This window comes from Syngnathoides biaculeatus, chromosome 10, assembly GCF_019802595.1.
Source record: "Syngnathoides biaculeatus isolate LvHL_M chromosome 10, ASM1980259v1, whole genome shotgun sequence".
Classification (NCBI taxonomy): domain Eukaryota; kingdom Metazoa; phylum Chordata; class Actinopteri; order Syngnathiformes; family Syngnathidae; genus Syngnathoides; species Syngnathoides biaculeatus.
This window is the reverse complement of record NC_084649.1, coordinates 31,169,613-31,193,270: the sequence shown is the minus strand read 5'-3', so window position 1 is coordinate 31,193,270 and position 23,658 is coordinate 31,169,613. Positions and strand designations below refer to the sequence as shown.

General features: G+C 39.7%; 2 protein-coding genes across 4 annotated transcripts in view; one reads left to right on the top strand and one right to left on the bottom strand.

Moving 5' to 3' along the window:
• Positions 1 to 5,676, top strand: part of zbtb40 (zinc finger and BTB domain containing 40) — a 60,018-nt gene extending 54,342 nt beyond the window's left edge. Inside the window, exon 13 of the mRNA XM_061833166.1 lies at positions 5,642 to 5,676. Coding sequence (XP_061689150.1) covers positions 5,642 to 5,661 — 20 coding nt within the window. The 3' untranslated portion in view covers positions 5,662 to 5,676. The remainder of the gene's footprint in view (positions 1 to 5,641) is intronic.
• The window catches only part of atxn7l2a (ataxin 7-like 2a), a 74,975-nt gene that overhangs the window by 11,864 nt on the left and 39,453 nt on the right, over positions 1 to 23,658 (bottom strand). For all 3 annotated transcript variants that reach the window (XR_009796887.1, XR_009796888.1, XM_061833174.1), the window contains exon 8: positions 22,073 to 22,194. Coding sequence is in view for 1 of the 3 variants with exons in the window: in XM_061833174.1 (XP_061689158.1) it covers positions 22,073 to 22,194 (122 nt within the window). In the remaining 2 variants the exon portion in view is untranslated. The remainder of the gene's footprint in view (positions 1 to 22,072; positions 22,195 to 23,658) is intronic.

Below are 23,658 nucleotides of genomic sequence, written 5' to 3'. Positions count from 1 at the left end.
CCAATAAACACGGTCTCTGGGGCCGATTACAGTTATGTGAAAGTGTTTGCCCTTCATGATTTATTTTTTGCATGTTACACTTAAAGGTCTACTCAAATCCCTATATACATTTTAAAATAGTTATGAAAACTACATAATACATAATATTATTCACTTCAATGTCCATACGAATAAAAAATGAGCAAATGAGCGGAGAGCGTGTCATTCATGTGCAAAGTTGCGGAAGTCTCACTCAACATCCCAGTGGCAGCTATATTGCCTGCAACGTCATTTACAGATCACTGAGAAAGTCGCCTTTGAGAAGACACTGTGCCACCTGCTATGGGAGAATAACAGATTTTCAGATTTTTCCGACGCCCCTTCTGACATGGATGCTCTTTTCGAAGAAGAGAACATCTCACAATCGATTGACGTGACAAGTACAATATTACCCAATCGTTTCGAGCCATATTTAGATGATATGCAGATCACTTCTGACTAACAACAGACTCCCCGACAGTATGTAGGATACTCAGGAGGATCCTATGGCGGGCGAAGTAACTACTTCAGGGATGCCCAGACACCGGTGACCGGGGGGGGCTCTTTTCGCCTCCCTTCCTGATCTACCTCCGCAGCAACGATGAACGCCGGCCCGCGCACAGACATTTAGCACCCCTGACCTACGTACTTTAAGTTATTATGACGCGTATCTTTTGTTACGTTCTGAATGAAGGATTACGTTGTCTCCCCCCACCCAAATATTATGCTTTTTAATAGCTCTAAACACACCTACCTGTCATTTAGAACCCCAAAAGCTCTCGTCCTTTGCACCTGTGCAATCAATTTTTCACGAACCGGGTCTTTTGGAAAAGTGTGAAGAGTGAATCCATCCTCCCGAGTGTTCGAGCAAAATCCAGAAATACAACGAGATGGCATTTTGGCTAACACGCAGGAACAAACGGCTACTTTCCCGGTGGTAAAACTGGTATACAGAAATGAACCCACCAGTGTGGGCGTATGTTTAAAAAAAAAAAAAAAAAAAACACTTCCTGGCTCTTCTCCAAAATAAATGGATCGAGAGGATTTTCATGGCGGTAGATAAAAAAAATCCATATACGAGATCATAATGCGTGGTGAAAAAACAGATGGGTCCATTCTGGCTGCGCCTTTTTTTTTTTTTTTTTTTTTAAATCAAAAACGTACTAAAAAATCATGCTTTACATATCAGTAGACCTTTAAATGCTTCCCATCACCAAATCTAAATATTAGCCAACGACAGTCAGTTTTTAAATTTAAGTTTTTAAAAAGAGAAAAAAATCCCAAGCTACATGGCCCTGTGTGCAAAACTGATTGCCCGTCATGTTAAAACAAACAGGTTTATAATAACTGAGCTCAGTTTCTTTGGCCACACCCAGCGCTGACACTGCCACACTTGTTCTCACGAAAGAAATCACTTAAAGAGGACCTGCCTGACAAACTGAAGTACACAAAAACCCCCCTGTTGAGCCTGGACATGCTACCCTTGGGTCAAAATTTTCAGAACTTTCATTTGACCATCATCGCTATGCAGATGACACATCGTTATATTTAGCAGTCTCCAGATGCAGACAGCTCAATTGAGGTGTTGTGTCACTCTCTAAAGCAGATAACTGGATGAGCCCAAACAATTTTCAACTAAACCAGAACAAAACGGAGATAATTGATTTGGGAATAAAGAAAAGAGGATTGCTGTTAGTAATTGGCTGGACTCACTATCTTAAAAAAAAAAAAAAATAAAATAAATAAATAAATTTAAAAAAAGAAATCTTGGTTTTCCTGATACTTTTGACAGTCATATCAAATGAATTACAAAAACTGCCTTTAAAAATCTGAAGAACATATCTAGAGTGAAGGTTTGCATACGTTAAGCAGACAAGGAAAAGCTCATCCATTCTTTAATCTCAACTAGACTAGACTATTATAATGGTCTTCTGACGGGACTCCATAAAAAGAACATTAAAGAGCTGCAGCTTATTCAGAATGTAGCAGCTGAGGTTCTGACCAGAACAAAGAGGTCAGAGCATATAACTCCAAATCTCAAGTCTTTACACTGGCTTCCAATCATCTTTAGAATAGATTTTAAAGTTGCTCTCCTGGTCGATGCACCACAAATTGCTTTAGGTCCTGAATACATAAAAAAATGTGGAATACAAACCCAGTAGGGCTCTGAGATAAACAGACAGAATAGTAGTCCAAACCAAACATTGTTAAGCAGCATTTAGTTGTTATACTGCTCACAAATGAAATAAGTTGCTAACAGCGGTGACAATCAGCCCCAAGTGTGAATGTTTTTAAATCCAGATTGAACACAATGTCACAAAAGACCACAGGACAAGTTCCAAAGAACTAGAGGGCTCACTTCCCTCAGTTAAGTTCAGTGTTTGTGACTCCACAATAAGAGAAGTGGGCAAAAATTGCCTCCATGACAGAATTCCAAGATGCAATCACTGCTAAGCAAAAAGAACATTTTGCCCTGTCAAAAATTTTAATCTTAATAATCTCCATGGCTTTCGGGAAAATAGTTTGTGTTCTGACGATACAAAATTAGAACTTTTTGGAAGGAGTGTGTCCCATTACATCTGGTGTAAAAATAACACCCCATTTTAGAAAAAGAAAACCATACCAGAAGGAAAATGTGTTGGTGGTAATGTGCTGGTCTGGAGCTATTTTACACCTTCAGGACCAGGAGGACATTCTGTGGAAAGTGGAACTATGAATTATACTATCTAATAAGAAAATCCTGAAGGAGAATGTCCAGCCATTTGTTTGTGACCTCAAGCTGAATCAAACTTGGGTTCTGCAGCACGACAATGATCCAAAACACACCAGGAAGTTCACCTCAGAAAGGCTGGAGAGAAACAAAATGACTTTGGAGTAGTCTCGTCAAAGCCCACACCTTATTCCGATTGCAATACTGTTGCAAGACTTAGTCATGGCGGCCCGTGCTCAAACTCACCAGTGTGGCTCCATTACAACAATTCTGCAATGATGAGTAAACCTAAATCCCTCGACAAAGCTGTAAGAGAATTGCAATGGCAAGGTATCACAAATGCTTGATTTGAGTTTTTCTGCTGATAGAGATGCTCCAAGCAGTTATTAGGTTTAGAAGAAAATCACTTTTTCCACAGAGGACCATATAGGCACAGGCAGCACAATGAATCTTATTAAACATGGAGAATGGTATGAATATAGATGCTCTGTCCAGATTCATCTCTGGTTAGTAGTCTGAAGAATGAGCCAAGACTGCAAACTTAACTTTTTTAAAGAAAATAAAAGATGCAATAACTTTCTTTATTTGCAAACGTGCAGCCATATGGTGTCACAGAAAATGATCTTCCAATATCTCCTATATGCCTTGATGTCTCCAATGCAGCCCGATGGGGACAGAAGCCAGTACAATCTGTAGGTAGGTCCCAAGCCCGGATAAATGCAGAGGGCTGCCTCAGGAAGGGAATCTATCTTAAAAGTTGCCAAACAAATAACCGTTTTGCATACCGGAGCAAAGAGGGGAAAAAAAGCGGATTCTTCACTAGAAGAAGAAGAGGAATGCACAAGAGCCTACAACTGATTGTAGGGACTTTGATCATTGGGATAATAACAGGAAAACCCCAGGAGTTGGTTGACCTGATGATTAGAAGAAAGGTTGGAATATTGTGCATTCAAGAGACTAGGTGGAAAGGTAGTAAGGGTAGACGTCTGGAGCAGGGTTTAAATTATTTTACCATGGAGAAGATATGAAGAGAAATGGAGTCAGGGGTTAAAGTAGGAGCTGGCGAAGAATGTCTTGGAGGGGTAAAGAGTAAAAGATCGAATGATGAGGCTGGAATTTGAAATTGAGGGTATTATCTATAATGTGATTTGCGGTTATGCCCAACAGGTAGGATGTGACCGAGAGTTGAAAGAGAACTTCTGGAAGGAATTAGAGGAAGTAATTCTGAGCATCCCAGACAGAGGGAGTTGTGATTGGTGAAGATTGTCATGGACTTGTTGGTGAAGGAAAAAGGGGCGGTTAAGAAATGATGGGTAAGTATGGCATCCAGGAAAGAAACTTTGAGGGACAGATGGTAGTGGAGTTTTCAAAAGTGGTGGTTAGGAAGATTAAGAAGACAAAGGTAGAGCAGAGAACCAAGGGGTGGTAGGTAAGAAAGGAAGAATATTGTGCAGCCTTTTGGAAAGATGTGAGACGGGCTTTTGGCTAGACTACTCCAGCCAAGGTCATCAGAGAGAGAGGCAGGAGATTACATGGTGTGTTTTCTCATAGGAAAGAGGTGAAGGACAGTTGCTGGTGGAACTCGAAAATATATTGAGTCAAACATGGAAAAAGGTTAGCAAAGAAGTGAGACACAGAAGACTGAGGAGAAAGGAAAGGAATACAATGAGATGCCACGTAAGGCAAAGGTAGAGGTGGCAAAGGCTAAAGAAGAGGCATATGATGAATGTACACCAGGTAGGACATGAAAGGAGAAAAGGACCTCGACAGGTTGGTCAGAGAGAAGGATAGAGATGGGAAAGATGTGCAACCGTTTAGGGTTATTAATGTTAGAGATGGAAATGTGTTGACTGATGCCAGTAATGTGCTGAATAGATGGAACGAATACTTCAAGATGTTGACGAAGGAAGAAAATGAGAGAAGGATGTGCAAAACAGGCAAGTGTGAAGGACCAGGAAGTGGCAATTATTAGTAAGGGTGAAAAAGTTAGTAAGTCAAAAAAGAGAATGAAAAACAGTAGTTGGTTCCTGATGACATACCTCTGGAGGTATGGAAGCAATTTGGAAAGGTGGCTGTGGAGTTTTTGAACAATTTATTCAACAGAATACTAGCGGGCAAGAAGATGCGTGTAGAATGGAGGAAAAGTAAGCGAGTTCCCATTTTTAAGAACAAAAGCGATTTACAGAGCTGTGGAAACTATAGAGGAAAAACGTTAATGAGCCACATAATGAAGTTATTGGAAAGAGTAGTGGAGGCTAGACTCAGGACAGAACTAAGTACCTGCGAGCAACAGCATGGTTTCCTGCATCGAAAGAGCGCGGATGTATTATTCGCCTTGAAAAGTACAGAGAAGGCCAGAAGGAGTTATATTGTGTCTTAGTTGATCAAGAGAAAGGCTATGACAGAGTATAAAGAGAGGAACTGTGTCACTGTATGCGTAAATCTGCTGTGACAGAGTGTCGGAATAATTGTGATCATAATTATCATACATCTGCTTCCAATAAAGAAATGCTTTGCTCTGCTCAAGATAACGTGGCAGCCTCCTAGCAGGAGATAGCAAGAACAAAAACATCTAATCATCAGAACTGTTAGAACTGCTGCCTGTTAATGAAATGATGACCACACATGTATTCAGCAATCTTCCACACATGCACACGGACATGAACAAACATGTACACCTTGTTTCCAACTGTTTTGCTTGCCGACTCCTTTTTGTAACATCCATGTAAATAAGGGGCGTCTTAAAACTAAATAAATAGAGGTGCTGACGAGAGGATAATCAGAGAGTGCAGTGGTGAATTGTACGAGACAGTTCCTCTCCTCACGAGACTTGAACTGGTGTCTTTGCTTCCTTTTTTGTCCTGTTTAATGAATGCCTGATTGGTGAACCTGACATTTACTTGGTCCTTCGAGCCGGATCTCAAGATACCTGAGGTTTCCAGGGGCTGAGTCGACGTCCAGACAAAGACAGTGGCCAACGCACTCGAGACCCTTTCCGGGACTGGGCCTCGACTTTGCGTCTGGAGGCTGAGGGTTGACGAGAATCCCCGAAGGAAGTAAAGGCATCTCTGGTGAGTAGGAAACTCCCACACTCATGAGGAATGAGTGAATGCGCGTCTGGGTGACTGCGGCAGAATCAAACCTCGAGAATACTAGTCCCTATCGAGTAGACTAATTAGTCTATAAAACCAAGAAAAGGGAAAGGTGTGTCCTGTACACGAGCTCCGCGAAACGTGTGCATGTGTCAATGTGTGAGTGGAGGTTCGCTACCTCATTTGAACAGGAAATTGAGTGACAACTGTTTGAGGATGCAGAGGTATGAATTCTCCGCCACTTGTGGTAGAAGCTTGAGAATTTCCGCAAACAGAACGTAACTGTCATCCTCTTCAGGGGGAAGTCAGTATAGTCACCCGAGGTGAACCACTGACTCCAACAGGGGAAAAACAAATGGCAAAATAGTTGATAAATAGCAAAATAGTCAAAACAGAACATCTGAAAAAAAATGTGTAAGGACTGGAAGTTTGTAGAAAGCAAATGTCCTACAAAAATAAAACATCTAAATTTGTGGATAACACAATATGACTTTGCTGGCCAGTTCAACATACATACAAAAAAATATATAAAGTTAACCTGCAGGATAAAATAAGAGAAACATACACAAAACAAAACAAAAAAAAAAAAACTGGACTCAAGATGATGTGAAAACGGCCATAAAAGGTATCACATCTCATAAAGTTGATGTAACATAATTCGTGCAGGGAATGGAAGACTTGATAAAATCTTACCACTTAAATGGTGTGGAAGTACAACAAATTTGGATGGCAGCAAAGTACTTTCTCACAGCAGCAGGGACTTCAAGGTTTAATATCACGCACTTCTGCCAGATTTAGACAAAAAGCAAATTTTTCTGCCATTGTAAGAGCAAAATAAAACAAAAATGAACCATTTGAAGAATATAGAATTCGAATGATTCCATGTTTTAAAGCAAACAGTAGCATTCCTGAAGATCACACTGCAGGGAATGTGTATCAAGGGCAGTTAAAAAATGCTCTTTGTGCAAATTCAAATAATCCTACAAAACAATGGATTGAAAAACATTGGATTGACAAACCGAGTGACAGCCTGTAACAATACATTAACCAAGCACAACACGCAGAAAGAGTGGTACAAAATAAGAAAAAGAAAGTTGACACCTTTCTGACAGAGGAAGGAGAAATTTATGGAGCTTTATGCGAAACATTTAATAATTGTGCCCGCAGATGAGGAAGAGGCAGGGGAAGAGTAATGGGGTGGGGATGCAAATTTGATCAAAAAGAAATTATTTGCTCGTCTTGTGGAGAAAAAGGTCACATTTCACGTGACTGCCCAAAAAACAAAACACCCACCACCGCATAACTAGAGCAGCCATCTCCCCATTAAAAATGTCACAACAAATCCTCCCAAAATGCAACTTTTTAATTTGCCCCATACGTTTGTTGGGAAGAGAGGGCTTGCTGAAACTAGGACTGGGCTTAATTCCCTCTCTGACAGGAAATATAGAAGTAAAAAGAAAAAAGGAATTACTGGGAAGACAGTTAAATGTCTCAAAAAATAGGAATCCAGCACTCTATTATTACACCTTAGATATTCCAAACAAACCTCCCACAAGAACAGATTTCTTGCTGCAAATAGCTCGAGACATGATTGAACAACCACAAAATGACGTGGGAAGTGACTCGTTGCATGTGACTATGTAGTATAAGATACTGTAAACTTTGAACAACCCATACCAGCCAAAATCATGATTGATAATCTGTGCTCAGATGGTATATCGGTCGTGGTGGTAGGAACAAGACTGACTCACAACTTACATGCACTACACAAGGAATGGACACCACCTTACACGTCATCGCACAAACAAACTTAGCAGGAGTGGAAAAGTTTGGGACAATTTGTATTGGTAGAACAAAATGTTCTTGATTGGACAGAAAAAGAACCAGATTTGGATTGGGAAGACTGAATTGTACAGACAATATCTTATTGGACACTCTTAAACATTCTGAGACCAGATGCTGCTGTATTCACGGTGGTAACACAATCTACGCAGACAATACTGGAAAAATAGAGGAGTAGTGACAACTACAGGGAACAAAGTGACACATGCAGAGCTACTACAAAACTTGCTCATAGCACTTCAATTACCAAAAGAAATAGCCATATGTAAATGTGCAGTACACACATCAAATACAAAGTATCATTAGGAAATGGATTTACAGATAAAACGGCAAAAGAAGTAGCAGCCAAAACCTTTATGGGATTAGCTGACCATGCAACAAATGAAGACATACTTTCAGATGATGTGTTAAACAAAATGCAACAACAAAGCTTACCAGCAGAACTAAAAATGTGGAAAAATAAAGGTGCTACATTACAAAATGGGGAATTATGTCACCACAGATACAAAAAAAAAAAAAAAAATCTACCAAAAACATTTTTTAAGTGGGCAGCAATCTTGAACCATGGGAAGTCTCAGGTCTCAACAGGGGGAATGGTAGCCCTGGTACAAAGGCATTACATGATCCATGGATTTAACTTGTATGCAAAAAAAAATTTGTAGGGCTTGTTTGACCTGTGCGTGACATAATCCACAAGGGAATGTGCATCCAAAACGTGGTCAGTTTCCTCAAGCTACACAACCATCCATCCCTCCATCCATTTTCTTAGCCGCTTATCCTCACAAGGGTCGCGGGGAGTGCTGGAACCTATCCCAGCTGTCAACGGGCAGGAGGCAAGGTACACCATGACCTGGTTTGTCAGCCAATCGCAGGGCAAATGGAGACAAACAGCCACACTCACGATCACACGAAGGGCCAATTTGGACACAATGATAGATTTAGTCTAACTATACATACATTACAAGCACGTAAGGGTCTCATTCCATTAAAAACACTGTTTGGGAGACCATACTAATTACCAATATTTTCCACAAAATGAGAGATAGACGAATGATGAAGGAAAAAAAAAACCTCACACAAGTGGGTCCCTTTCACGAGTTATTAACAACCCCTAACATCTTGAAAAATTGCAAAAAGGGGTAATTGAGTTCATTTGTTGATTGTAAGAAAGTTCTTGCTTTTGGAAGCAACCTTAACACAAAAGAATTTGTTTTTATTGGTCACTTTTAAGACAGCTGTTCTCATTCCCACTGGCAAGATCGCTGAAGTCCAGTTACAGATGGAAGTGAGAGTGCTGTCATAATGGTGACTAAACAGTTAAATTTTGCTGTTGGGTGTTGGATGAAAACGCTACCCGTTATTTTCATTTTTCTGTTCGAGTGGTACCTGTGGGAACCACTCAACGTCCCACCCCAAAAAATACAAAAATAAATAAATCAAATCAAATAAAAACTAAACAAATTGGATAACTACATAGAAAAAACTTGTCCAAAAGATTGTTGTTTGCACGGATCCAGAGATCATACCAGTGCTATTAATTGATAACGAATCCAAAAAATAAAAAATGAAAAGTTGGGGGATTCTGTGTATCCATTAACTTCTCTTGAAAAAAAAACATTTTCTAATGGCGTGTTACTGGGAAATCTCACATGCATCAATTTGATAGGAATGGAAACAAATTGGGAAATTTATCAGCAATGATGTGTAAAACCATTTTTGTGCCATTGTCATGGTGGTGCGGCAGTAACTGTCTTTTTTCTTTTTTTTTTTATTTATTTTTTTACGCCGGATGCCTTTCCTTACTCAACCCTTCTGCATTTATTCGGAAAGAGAGCTGGAGCCAATCCCAGCTAACTGGGCAGCGGCAGACTACACCCCGAACTGTCGACACCATCACTGAGCAGGAATCGATTCCAGGCTGCCTTCACTCAAAATGTCCCTCTGAGGCAAACCCGAACTACAACGTGGATGGGAATCCATCTTGTTATGGATAACTCTGAATAAAAACGTTGACAGAATCAAATACATACATTACAATGTACAGAAACTAGGTAATTATATGGAAGCAGGCTTAATTGCCATAAAGGAACAACCAGCTGCAACCTCATGAGGTTCCAGAACGGCATCGCGGTTGACATGCTCCTGGCCGAGAAGGGTGGCGACTGCTCAATGTTCGGTGTTGTTTCGTCCAAATATCACAGCACCTGATGGGTCACTCACAAGATGGCATTCAAGGTCTCCGCAACCTGAACCACAAGATGAAGGAGCACTCTGGGGTAAACACATCAGCCTGGTCTGAGTGATGGGGGGAAAAAAAAAAAAGTTTGGCAAATCTAAAAATTTGCTGTTCTCTGTCCTAGTTTCTATTGCTGTTTGCAGCTATTCTTGCATTGTGTGGATGTTGTTGTATTCCCTGCATAAAGGCATCACTTAACGAACTTATAACCACTGCTATTGCCCCGACAAATTCAAAATTGGCAGAAATATATACACTATTGGCACAACAGGGTAATGACAGTGATATTGTTGACCACAATGATGACGTTATGACTTCTCTTCCAGACCTGTTATCTGATCCAGAAGATTACAAGTAATTAGTGCTATATTTTCCTCCGAGTGTAACTATGTAGAATAAAGCCGAAAGGGTGATCTATTGATGATGTGAGGATTTGAGCAAATGTAGGGTAAACAGGAGGATAATGTAGAAATAATTGTAAATAGAATTAAATAACTGCTTATGACCGCAATGAAGAAATGCGTTGCTCTGCTACAATTCAGTAACTGTTCCTGCTTGCAATGAAGAATGCTTTGCTCTGCTCTAGAAAATGTGGTAGCAAATGTAGGATAAACAAACATGATGCAGGAGATAGGCTTACATGGAAAAAGATGACACATTGTGGGGACCCTTTGCTGGACAAGCTGAAAGGAAAAGAAGTACAATTCTTGAAGCCTCCAGGTACAAAACAGCAAATAATATGCTATTCACAGAGAAAGAAATCACTGCTCCAAACAGGAGCTGAAACAGGCACTTGGAGAGTCATTGACCAATGCCCTTAGAAGAACTGTTGACGATTGGACATTGTGGGCAACTAATGGGTATATGACAGTAAGAATTTACATTTTTGAATTTACAAACCACTGCAAAAGTTTAATTTATTTTACTTTCAGCATAATGCACTCTCATTATTGTGTTAGTTACATTGAAAAACATTGTGAAACATTTGTCAAATCAAACCTCTTGGATTCCAGAAAATAACTCCTTTGCATCGGAAGATCAAATAAAATTGAATTGGATCATTGTGTTGGATCAAATTGTGTTGAATTACACTACATCGTGATTAGGAGGTGAATCATATCATGCATTTGTTGTATCTGCGCAAGTATCTTTATTGTATCACATCATTGGGAGTGTCTTGATATAGAGTACGTACCATATCGGCCACAGGCCAGTTGCACAATTCTAATACAAAATAGTGATTATAAAGGAAACTCAAGGATTTCTAACAAGACTGAAGGCGAATGTGCTGCAGTGTACTTGTTTATATGAGCGGTATATACTGTACTACATATTTGGATCATCTATAATCCATGATTACGAAAATATTTTTTTCTCCAGTTTTACATTTAATATTTTTGAGAAGCCTTTAAAAAATTTAAAAAAAAACAACATACATTTACATGCGCTTTTGGAAAGCAATTATTGCAAAGAAAATCTTTTAGTGTGACAATTGGTGTTTTGTGTTAACATTTTTCATGTTTTAAGCAGTAATATGAATAAAGTTCCATTAAGTACTACCTAAATTCTCATGTATAGTGCACCCCACTCTCCTCAAATTTATTAAGTGAATTGGATGCATTATACTGTATATACATAATGTCATTACAGTGGAAGTAAAAAAAAATAAAAAAATCCATCACAATGAAATGAGATATACAGTGCCCTACAAAAGTACTGAAATGTCAAGGTTTATTCTCTGGTTTTTGTTATATATTGCAGACTCTGTGTTTCAAAGAAAAAGGTTAACGCAAAACAAAAATTCAGAATTGTAGCTTTCATTTCAGGGTATTTACATCAAGATGTGTGAAATAACTGAATAAAGTAACTTTTGTTCGAAGTTACCTACTTTTTAAGTCACCAAAAGTATGACAACATTATTAAATTAATCCAGAGAGAATAACATTTAATATTTGGTGGCGTAAACACTACTTCCAATAACTGCATCAAGCCTGCAACCCATTGACTTCACCAGTCTGTTGAATTCTCCATTTAGAATGCTTTTCCAAGCCTTTATTACACATTCTAAGTTCTTGTTTGTTTCTGGAGTTTCTCCCTTCAGTCTCCTCTTCAAAAGGGAAAATGCATGCTCTACTGGGTTAAGGCCTAGTGACTGACTTGGTCACTTCAAGACCTTCCACTTTTTCCCCCAGTGAATTCCTTTCTTGTGCTGGCATAATATTTTGTGTCACTGTCTTGTTGCATTGTTGCAAGCAATAACTCCACCAACTCCAACAAGTTATTGGTTTCAATTCATTCAAAAAGGGAAAACTGATTAAGTAGAGAAGAAAATAGTCACGAGCTTACAGGTTACAGAATGAATTAAACTTGTATGAGTATAAAAATGGGCGGCACGGTGGAGCAGCTGGAAAGCATCGGCCTCACAGTTCTGAGGTCCCGGATTCAATCCCGGCCCTGCCTGTGTAGCGTTTGAATGTTCTCCCCGTGCCTGTGTGGGTTTTCTCCGGGCACTCCAGTTTCCTCCCACACCCCAAAAACATGCAATATTAATTGGACACTCTAGATTACCGCTGATTGTGAGTGCAGCTGTTTATCTCTATGTGGCAACCAATTCATGGTGTACCCCGCCTCCTGCACATTGACAACTGGGATAGGCTCCAGAATTCCCCGCGACCCTTGATGACAAGCGGCTAAGAAAATGGATAGAGTATAAAAATGCAAAAGCACTATGAGTTCCTCTGTTGCGCAAATAGGTAAAAATATTCTGTAAGAAGATGGGAACGAGGGCAGATTTGAACAAGAGTCCTCAGAGCTGTGAGGCGGCTGTGCTAACCAGTCGTCCATCGTGCTGCCCATGTTGGAGTAATCAAACAAATGTGTATAAATTAAAATGTATTTATTCATTTATTTATTTATTTTCTTTCCCAAAGCTTTCCAATGGATTTTAACATTCAGTGGGTGCAGCCTCATATTTCAGCTGAGTTGACACTTGCAGTGGTCGCGGGCTGCTTGCAAAACAACTGTGGTGTGATCACTTGATCAGTCAAAACCGCAGAGAAATTGCACTCCAGATTGTTTTGACTAAACCAAACATTTACGGTAAACCTCGTCAAACATTCCACAGCGAGTTTAGCTGAGAAACACAAAAGTTGTACAGTTACTATTGATAAATATAAACAAGCGCTACAATTGTGATTCCTATTACTCATAATGTTGAGTCATGTTTTTATGAACGTAAACTGACCATTTGAAGACTAATGACACGTCTATACATGAATTATGGATAATGCCTCAGTGTACTGACTGCTACAAAGTGAACATTCAATAACTAGCTTGATTTTAGGTTTATTTTTCTCTCCGAAAGACTTGAACTCATGTGGTGTTACTGATAGCCTTTGTTTGCAATTACAGAGGTCAAACGTTTCCAGTAGTTGTTCACCAGGTTTGCACACACTGCAGGATTGATTTTGGCCCACTTCTCCACACAGATCTCCAGATCAAACAGGTTTCTGGGCTGTCGCTGAGAAACACGGAGTTTGAGCTCCCTCCAAAGATTTTCTGTTGGGTTTAGGTCTGGAGACCTGCTAGGCCACGCCAGAACCTTGATATGCTTCTTACGGAGCCACTCCTTGGTTTTCCTGGCTGTGTGGTTCGGGTCATTGTCATGTTGCAAGACCCAGCCAGGACCCATCTTCAACGCTCTGACTGAAGGTAAGAGGTTGTTCCCCAAAAATCTCACAATACATGGACACGGTCATCCTCTCCTTAATACAGTGCAGTCGCCCTGTCCCATGTGCAGAAAAACACCCCCAAAGCATGATGCTACCACCCCCATGCTTCACAGTCGGTATGGTGTTATTGGGATTGAACTCATCATTTGTCTTCCTCCAAACACGGTTTGTGGAATTATGACCAAAAAGTTCCATTTTGGTCTCATCTGACCACAAACCTTTCTCCCATGACTCCTCTGTATCATCCAAATGGTCATTGGCAAACTTAAGATGGGCCTTGACATGTGCTGGTTTAAGCAGGGAAACCTTCAGTGCCATGCATGATGACAAAATATAACATCTTAGTGTATTACCAACAGTCACCTTGGAAACGGTGGTCCCACCTCTTTTCAGGTCATTGACCAAGTCCTGTGGTGTAGTCCTGGTTTGATTCCTCACCTTTCCAAGGATCATTGAGACCCCACGAGGTGATATTTCGCATGGGGCTCCACCCCGATGGACGTTGACCAACATGTTTAGCTTCTTCCATTTTCTAATGATTGCTCCAACAGTGGACCTTTTTTCACCAAACTGCTTGGCAATTTCTCCGTAGCCCTTTCCAGACGTGTGGAGTTGTATAATTTTGTCTCTGGTGTTTTTAGACATCTCTTTGGTCTTGGCCATGTTAGAGGTTTGAGTCTTACTGATTGTATGGGGTGGATGGGTGTCTTTATGCAGCTAACAACCTCACACAGGTCCATCTGATTCAGGATAATACATGGAGTGCAGGTGGACTTTTAAAGGTGGACTAACGGGCCTTCAAGGGTCAGAATTCTGGCGGATAGACGGATGTTCAAATACTTATTTGGAGGTGTATCACACTAATAAATCGTTAAAAATCATACATTGTGATTTCTGGATTTTTTTTTTTGATTATATCTCTCACAGTGGACATGCACCTACGATGAAAATTTCAGACTCCTCCATGATTTCTAAATGGGAGAACTTGCAATATAGCAGGGCGTTCAAATATTTATTTTCTTCACTGTAACTTTTCTTCATCATCATCATCATGTGAAACAAGCTTTTCCTGTCATATTCCCAAAACTCAAAGTCCGCACACTCTGTTGTAGGCACTGCGGTTTCCTCCCCTTTCTGTCGAAAAACCTGTTTTCCACCTCACCAACTTCAACCTAGAGTATTTGAATTTCCACCAGCATCCTACAGGTTTACGGTGCCAAAGGAAGACATTGTTGACCCAGGCCAGGACCAATCCGGTAAGGAATTCTTTAGGTCAATGCTCATATTTCATATAAGCCGGATGCCTTCCCTGATGCAACCCTCTGTATGTATCGGGGCTTGGGAATAGCCGACAGATTGTACTTGGTATGTGCGCCCAGAGGGCTGCATTCAACCAGGCCTAAATATTGTGATTAATTATGAAGAGCAAATCTTTATTTTAAGACTGAATTTTGAAAAAAACAATTCCAATGAAGTCAGGATGATGACAAAAACAAAAGTTTGGCTTGTGCATTGCACATTTTTTCCCCCACAGCTGTTCATCCAAATATGCAGGATTTCAAAAGAATGTAACTTAAAATTGTCATGATCCTGCTATTCTGTATTTAGCTCCTATGATATTGACAACCTCCACAGGGCAGGGGTGAAGGTATCACCAACTGTTTGGAGATTTTAAGAGAATAAAGAAAACAAGATGCAAACTATTCATCGACAAAAAGAACTGAAAGGTAGAATGGATTTTGTGAAATAGTATGGAGATGTGCCACAACAGTTTTGGAATAGTTTTCTGTGCCAATGAGACAAAGATTAAACTCTATCAAAGTATGGCGAAAGAAAGGATCTCATGATCAAAAACACACAAGGTCATTATTGAAGCATGTTGGAGGTAAGGTCATGGTTTGGGCATGCATGTCAGATTCTGGAAAAGTCTCAATTGTTTTTAACTCATGATGGGAGCAGCAGATGAATTCCAATGTCTACAATACCATTTTGTCTGTCAATTCGAAGAAAAATGTATCAAAATTAATGAGGAAAAACTATCGAGGAAGAAGACGACGACCCAAAACACACTAACGAACAAACAACTTGATCAGGTGGGAAAAGTGTCTTAGAGTGGCCAAGTCAATCAGCAGACCTTTCCCGAATAGCGTTTGGATTTCCCCTCCTGAAAAGGTGACTGAAGGAAGAAATCCCAAGAAAAACAAGACTGAAAGAGGTTGCAGTAAAAGCTCGGCGCCTGTATGTTGGGGTTCACTCTGGTGGATGAGACGGTCACCTCCCTCCACTTTCGAGTGGGGGAGACGGGTACTGACTGTTGTTTGTGCCTATGCACCGAACAACAGTTCAGAGTACTCACCAATTTTTGAGTCTTCAGAGGGAGTGCTGGACAGCGCACCATCTGGGGACTCCATAATTCTACTGGGGGACTTCAATACCCACGTGGGCAATGACAGTGAGACCTAGAAGAGGGTACGACGTCACAGGCCCAAACGTATTGTGAGGGTGTCCTGGGAAAGGCTGGTAGATTCCTCCGTCACAAGGAATTTCAACTCCCACCTCCGAAAGAACTTTGCTCACGTTCTGGAGGAGGCAGGGGACAAAAACTAAAACAGGTGCATGAGTCAGGCAATATTTAATCTTATGGTGCGCATCAAGGCACAACTTGTCCCATCGTTCCTCGTATGGCTCTGACTTTTTCAAATACAGTTTGTTGGCAACTAAGTTTTGCTCTTTCCTCTTCCAATTAGGAGCTTTGCCCTTAGTGACCTCTGTCAACGCTTACAATTGCAGGATTATCACATTTGTTAGCATTGGCCAGGTGTTGACATATTCCATGTTGTATGGGTCTGGGGTGACAGCATCTACAGATATAATGTGCCCCAGGTACTTGACTCTCAGGAGACAGATCTGATATTTGTTGAAAGTTTGAGCCCAACCTCTACAAGACAATCTTGGACTTTTAGCAGCCTTTCTTCGTGTTCAAGAGTTTTTCAGAACACAATGAGGTTGTCAAGGTACACCAGCACTTGTAGAAGGTTCATGTTTCTAATAGCCTTTTCCATTAATCTAAGAAAGGTTGCCGGAGTGGCTGTAATGCTTTGTGGGATCCTCTCAAATTGAAAAAATCCCAAGGGGTATATGAATGCTGTTTACTCCTTGTCATCTCATGATGTTGCAATCTGGTGAAAACCTGAACGCAGATCAAGCAGAGAACATTTGACTCCCACTAAAAGCATTCAGAGTATCGTCAATGCGTAGCACTGTATACTGGTCAGATATCGTTCGGCCTTTCAATAATTGGTAGTCTGTGCACATCCTCACAGTTTTGTTCTCCTTTCTGATGTGTTACTGTAATAAATGAAAGGCAAAATACAACTCCTCTCTTGATTCTGCTGTCCCTGCTTGGACAATATCAAGTGCTGGTGCTCAAACTCTCCAACATAATTTTTTTCTCTTTGGGAGAGAATTCACACTGTTCCACCATGAGCTGTGCTTGACTTAACCAGTGATCAAAAAGGTTCTTCTCCAGGTGGAGTGGGCAGCAATCCAGAAAACGTTTGTAGGTGGCAATAGCTTCCGTTATCACGAAATGGTTTGATCTTGCTGAGTAATTCACTCACTGCGTGTAGCAGGACTGCTGTAGATTTGGTCTCATCCTCTTCTGGTGGGGATAATGCAGGTGTCTCATTTCTGTACCTGCCATCTGCTTGCTGCTGTCCGGATACCCCCCGGCATGCTGCACTGGTCTCCGTGCGTTTATCTACAGTAACAACAGATGACGGCCCACCACGATCAACGGGGTACAGATCAAAGCAAACCATGGCTCTTTTCACAGTTTCTTTGCATTCACACAAGACCAGGTAATGGTTCTGCTGCAGACAGGAAGTTTGCCCTCTGACGCGCACACATCCAAGAGTCTTCACTGTTTCCATTGTCTCTTGGAAGGCATCAGTATTTAAATCTTCATGCATGAGCACCAAGAGAGCATGAGCCTGATGTAATGACTCCCCTTTGCACACTTTGTTTTACCAATTCAATCTGTGTATCCATTTTAGTATTAAACCTGTCAAAATTTATTAGCACAAAATTTAAATAAATGCACAAATAAATTTCACTATGAAACCCAGTGGTGGCTCCAATTTATGTTGCGCCTCTCTAGTGTGTGAGACGATAATGAGAGGTACCTAACTTGAGTTCTTTCCTCTATCAAAAATGGGAAATAAGCCAACTCAATGGTACTTTTAGGACATGAAGTTGGACTTTGTTTTACTCTAAACCCCTTAAGACATTATTCTTTACTTGTGCAATTATTCCATCTCAAAATGTCTCTGAAACTATATTCTCTAATACAGTGGTACCTCTACTTCCATAATTGATCCATTCCAGAAGTGGTTTTCGTAACGTAAATTAAGAAGTAAGGAAAAGTTAAGGAGAAGTGAAGTGGAAGTGCATTTAACATGGAAAGAGCGTAATCCGTTCCACACCCCACCCCCTGAAAAAAAATAAAGTACATAATGTAAAGAATATTAAAAAAATATATTTACTTTTGCCGTTGGGCATCAATGAGAAGAGAAGGGTGAGTGCATGGTGGGGGGTGAGAGAAAAAATACGTACGCACGCACACAACTTAATTCCACTAAAGTTTCTTGGGGCCCATGGTGAAGAAAGATGAATAAACGTGTACAAAAACACAAACAAAAAAGTTGTACTTTTCAAATTTTCATTAGCTTGTGACAGCGCGAGCGTTACTCACACATTCGAGTGTCCAACGGAAACAAAAAGCATCATGGGTAAAGATTGACGTCCCTTCCGAGCCAAAGGAATGCCAGGAAGATGCTACGGCGAAAGCCAATGGGTGAGCAGGTCTGTCTCGCTATACAATCCAAAATACAGGTTGTTTACTTTGGGTGGAATTTGGCAAATCCAGCACCTATTTTTTCCTTTCATATTCTGAATTTCCTTTGTAACTAGAGAGTATTTTTCTGAGGTGTTTTGTTACCTGAATTTTTCTAGAGACGTTCGTAAGTAGATTATATCAATACCTTATTCTTGACAACCAAGCTCGAAATATAAAATCCCTACTTTTAAACTGAACTTGAACTTTAGTCAAAATATCTGATTACATTAAAAAGTTTCAACATATAATGATAAAAATTCAACCCTGTTTACAAAACAAACAACCATTTAGATCCATTTAAATAAAGTTAATGCAAAATATCCAAATACACAAAACTAAACTAAGGGCCCAAAGGAATGTGACAATAGCCGGCAAAATAAGTTCAAACCCAAATGTTATGTTGCTGGCCAGGTTGACGCTCGTGTGCGTAGAAGCCAACGAATACTACTCCTTCACCTTAAGGCACAACCCTTTCAATGAGCTTTTCCCTCGAGTGGTCCAAACTTCAGGAGTGAAGAATGGTGAGGGTCTTGTTCACTTGCCCCACATCAGCAAAGTCCTCACCAGTCGGAAACGGTGTCCTCTCTGTTGAAGTCCCTTTTCATCGTCGGTATACTCTTCCACAAACACAGACCTCACTAATTTGAGTTAGCTTGTCACTATCTTCATAGCAAAGTCCATGGCTTCCTTATCGTTTCTGTCTTAGTAGCTCCACCAACTTACATCTTACTTTGAGTAGTCCACCCAAAATGACAATATCAAAATTGAAAAAAAGTTCTTGTCGAACACTTCGGTCAACTGTGATAAATGTCCACTTACAACTTCCGACTTTACCTCATGCATTGGCCTTTAATCCCTCTCTTTATTGTTAACATCCATTTTCCCTCGCAATCTCTCTCACTTCACCCCCTCTAAACAAGTCACTTCCTGTCCTTTAACCTCAGATCTGATTCGTTAATTTACTCAGGTTACAAAAATAAATTAACTTGTTTCCACAGATTACCAGAAACACATTTCAATATAAATTCTTCAGAAATAAAATAAATCAAGCACACCTTAATAAACAATATTCCACTTTCTTATATAATGAAAACCGCTAACTTCATTACTACGCAATTTGAACTTTTTACAGCATTTTTTTTAAGCTTAAAACATTTAACTTTTAATATACATTTATTAACAGTTAATATTCAGCAATATTTTAACTGGAGCATTTTTTTACGGGGTTTCATAAACATCACAGAATATACCGAGATGGAGGTCAATTGCATATTTACCACAGTAGTAGTGATTGTTTTGAAACAGTTTTTAAAACTTCTTTATCCTATTACATAATGTTGTAATTGTTGTGAGGTATTTGTGTGTTTTGTCGTCTGTCTTTTTGCAACAGTATATCGCACAGAAAAGATGGCAATGGTGGATTTGGACTCCAGGAAGAATAGTTCTAAGCGTTAGCCGAGACACCCCCCCCCCCAACACACACACACACACACACACACACACAAGGAGGAAGAAAAAAAACACACACTGGGCTAAAATGGTATCCATGGGAGAGTTCCCATGCAAAAACCCAAATAATAAAAAGGCTTGTCTCACATTTGGCAAAAAACATTTATGATCCTCAAGACTTTTTGGAGAAACATTCTGTGGACTGACAAGTCCAAAATGTAATTTTTTGGAAGGTGTGTCATAATGGCCGCCTTGTGCTTTGATCAAGTTGAACATCGAAATACAATGTAAGAAAGACCATACGACGTAGTTCTTATATATATATATATATATATATATATATATATATGTTGGGTTTTTTTTTTTAATACAAATGATAAGTTCTGTCGTCGATGACAACGTTTTGACATGACAAAATTAGTCATTGTATATTGTGATGAAACGGCGAGACACAAAAGGGAAAACCAGCTGACATATTGTTGAAGGCTGCATCCGGTCAGTGTTCTAAACAAATCCAAGTGTTTGAAATTACACACTGATTGGCAATTCATAGTTCCTATTGAGTTGTTTGTGGGACAGGATTAGTATTGAGCAAAGTGTCAATTGTATAATTATGGGAGTTGTTCGCCTTTGCATTTGAAAGCCGTCTGAACCATGAATTGATTTCTTTTAAATACTGTTAGTGTAATCTGATAATCATTTTGGATCTAAACTGATTTTGTTAATATTGATTATAAAAGGAATATTTATATCATCACTGCCTAGGCAAGTCAGTCATGTACAACTATATAATCTTTCCTGTATTTTTGCAGAATGCAAATTGATAACCTGTCTTCATATTTAATTCCTGGGAATTATTAATGACCAGTGGCTATGATGGTGAGGGTGTGGCCAAGTTCAAAGCATTCAAATCATCTGGTGATGGGAACTGCCTTTTTAACAGCATTTCTCTCCTGCTTATTGGTATGTAAATTTTATTTTAACCACAAAATTTGAGAAAACATTAATGGCATATTCTAAAATTTATGATTTGAGTTGTCACGAGGTATGCAATTAGACATTGCGAGGACTCTCAGGTCTTGAAGTTTTATTTTTATTTTATTTTTTTCCCTGTTATCTCGGTGTCCAAATTAGTTAGTCAATAACTCCAAAATATTTGTCCAGATGCCTATGCCATGGCAATCAAGATCACCGTGATCACAATCCGGACAATATTTCACATGGGCCTCTAATAAAAATGAAAATGATAACACTGTGGGCCACATTATGATTTTCGTGAGATAAATAAATCGTAATATTCATTATAAACATTTGGTATATCTTTTAAAGTTTATTATTTGCTGATCATGATTAAACAAATTATTTATAGATATTTTTTCCATTTTGCAGACTGATTGAGTACATTGTCAGAGCTCTGAGAGCGCCAGTTGTCAAAAGCCTTGCAAATGCCGACATCCTATCAATCATGTTTGATGGTGCAATTAATGCTAGTGTCAGTGAGGTGGAACTTATCTATTACAGGTAACAATTCTTTACTAGTGATGCAAGTACATGTCATTTATTTTACATAGTAATTATATCAATCTGCTTAAAAAGCAGGTATCTGGAGCATGGTCATCCTCGAGATGTTCTGGTTGAGTTGGCTGACATTGAGCATCATTCTGATGCAGATGGTGTTTTCACATGTATAAATGACTCCATGAGGAAATCTGCTCGTAAGTCAACATTCCAATGTTGTCTGTCTCTCCCTAGTCTGAAATTTTAAAGAAGGCAGCACGACTTACTACTATTTATATTAGCTATTCATCAAAAACTCGGGGAAATAACAAAATTAGTATCAATCCACAAGTTCCTCTGTAGCGGCTCATTTTTTTTCTCGCATTTGTTCTCTCAAGGGTCAAAGGTTAGCTGGACTGGTTGCCAGCAATCAGAAGGCATATCATTTTGCAAAACAGCAAATAAAATACCCTTGTCCACTCTATACCTCTGTCTGTCACCTAAAACCCTTTTCTCTCCAGCTGCATTTTCACTAAACAGAGTAATTAAGCAACCTAACCTAATAACTTGAAAATAATGGTTAAAAGTGAAATGACTTACTTCCAAAGATGGACACTGGTGTGCTGCTCTAGCATGCTGCTCAAAGCAGACCTCAGGTGGTGAAGCCTTCTGTCAAATGTGTAGATGCCACTGCCTAACACACTGCCGCCAAATGAACACATCTGCAAAAAGAAGATACATTATACTCCACATGGCATTGTTTAATCGTAACATTTTGGGTCATTACAAATGAAATGTACTACTACCGGACTAACAAGCAGACTAAAGTAAACCACAACATTTTAAAGCAAGAATCACATCCACATTGTGCTATGGGAACACAAAATTAATGTTAAGTACAGAGAAATTTTGTGCTCTACACAAAAATCAAAAGCCAAGTCACCAGTAAACTTAAAGAGGTTTGATGAGATGTAATTTCATGAGATATCCAGTGAATTAGTAGTCCATCAGGAATATAATCGCAATCAAATTCACCTATCAAAAGCTGCCTGATAAAATCTAAAGAGGGCACGTTTATTCTGGCATGTGCAAACAGTATTCGTGGTTGATTTGCGTTTTTTTTTGCCCCCCAATTCTGAAATGCTTTAATTCGCCATCCAGCCACCCCTCTGTTTGGCAACAAATTGAAACATATTATCAGGACATACATTTGAAATGTCGATAGTCAGTGACTCCTATAATTAGTTCTCGCACATACCTAGCTGGCTTCTTCATTAATGCACAAACCGCTATCACAGCTTGGGTGTCGCGGCTTGTGCCCTCGTTGCTGGCTCGGCCCAGGGTGCAGTTTTTCCTTTGGAGCCCAAGGATCTTTCCCATGACTACCAACATCTACTTTAGGGACTTTGTCACTTTAGTTCAGTTTGGTGAGCTATGTAATTGACCCCTCCGTAGAAATTGCGCAATCCGCGTCACTGTCCAGTATAGCTTCTGTTGGCGTTTTATCGCGCATCTGGGTTCTTTTAACAATAGATATGGTTAAGAGGTGTAGTCACGGACTTTATAATAGTGACAACAGGTATCCTGAAAGGCTAGTTGGTGGAGTTCAATTCGTACCCTTTCCAAAACCGAAGACCCAGTACGAAAAATGTCTTTGATGGATCAAACTTTGTGGAAGACCGCATCATCAACTGAATCAATCTAAAATCAACCGGAACAGAAGACAGAGTACGAAAAATGTCTTTGATGGATAAAACTTGAGGAAGACCGCATGATCAACTGAATCCATCAACCGGAACAGATATGTTTGCACGAAGGTAAGTCCTATATTTGATTTTCAATACATGTCTCATATAAATGAATTAGCAGTTCTTCGCTTGCATAATATAGCTGTGAATGATTGTCACACTTGATCTGTGTTGAACGATATTTTGCGATGATCTGACTGCAAAAACGTGTACCATTGTTTGGGGCTAATTAGCTAAGCTAAACCGGACTAGCAGTCCTAAAAGCCTTCGACGTGCACCGAGACACCAAGACTGAAGGAAGGATGTTTGAGGACACTAAAGTAGTGATTGTCGTACTCGGTCGGGATTTACGTAGGTTCGGCACTAATTCAAGAATAATTATTGAGGGGAGCGCGTGACGTTACACGAAGAAAACGAGAGAAACAACTGGTAAATCAA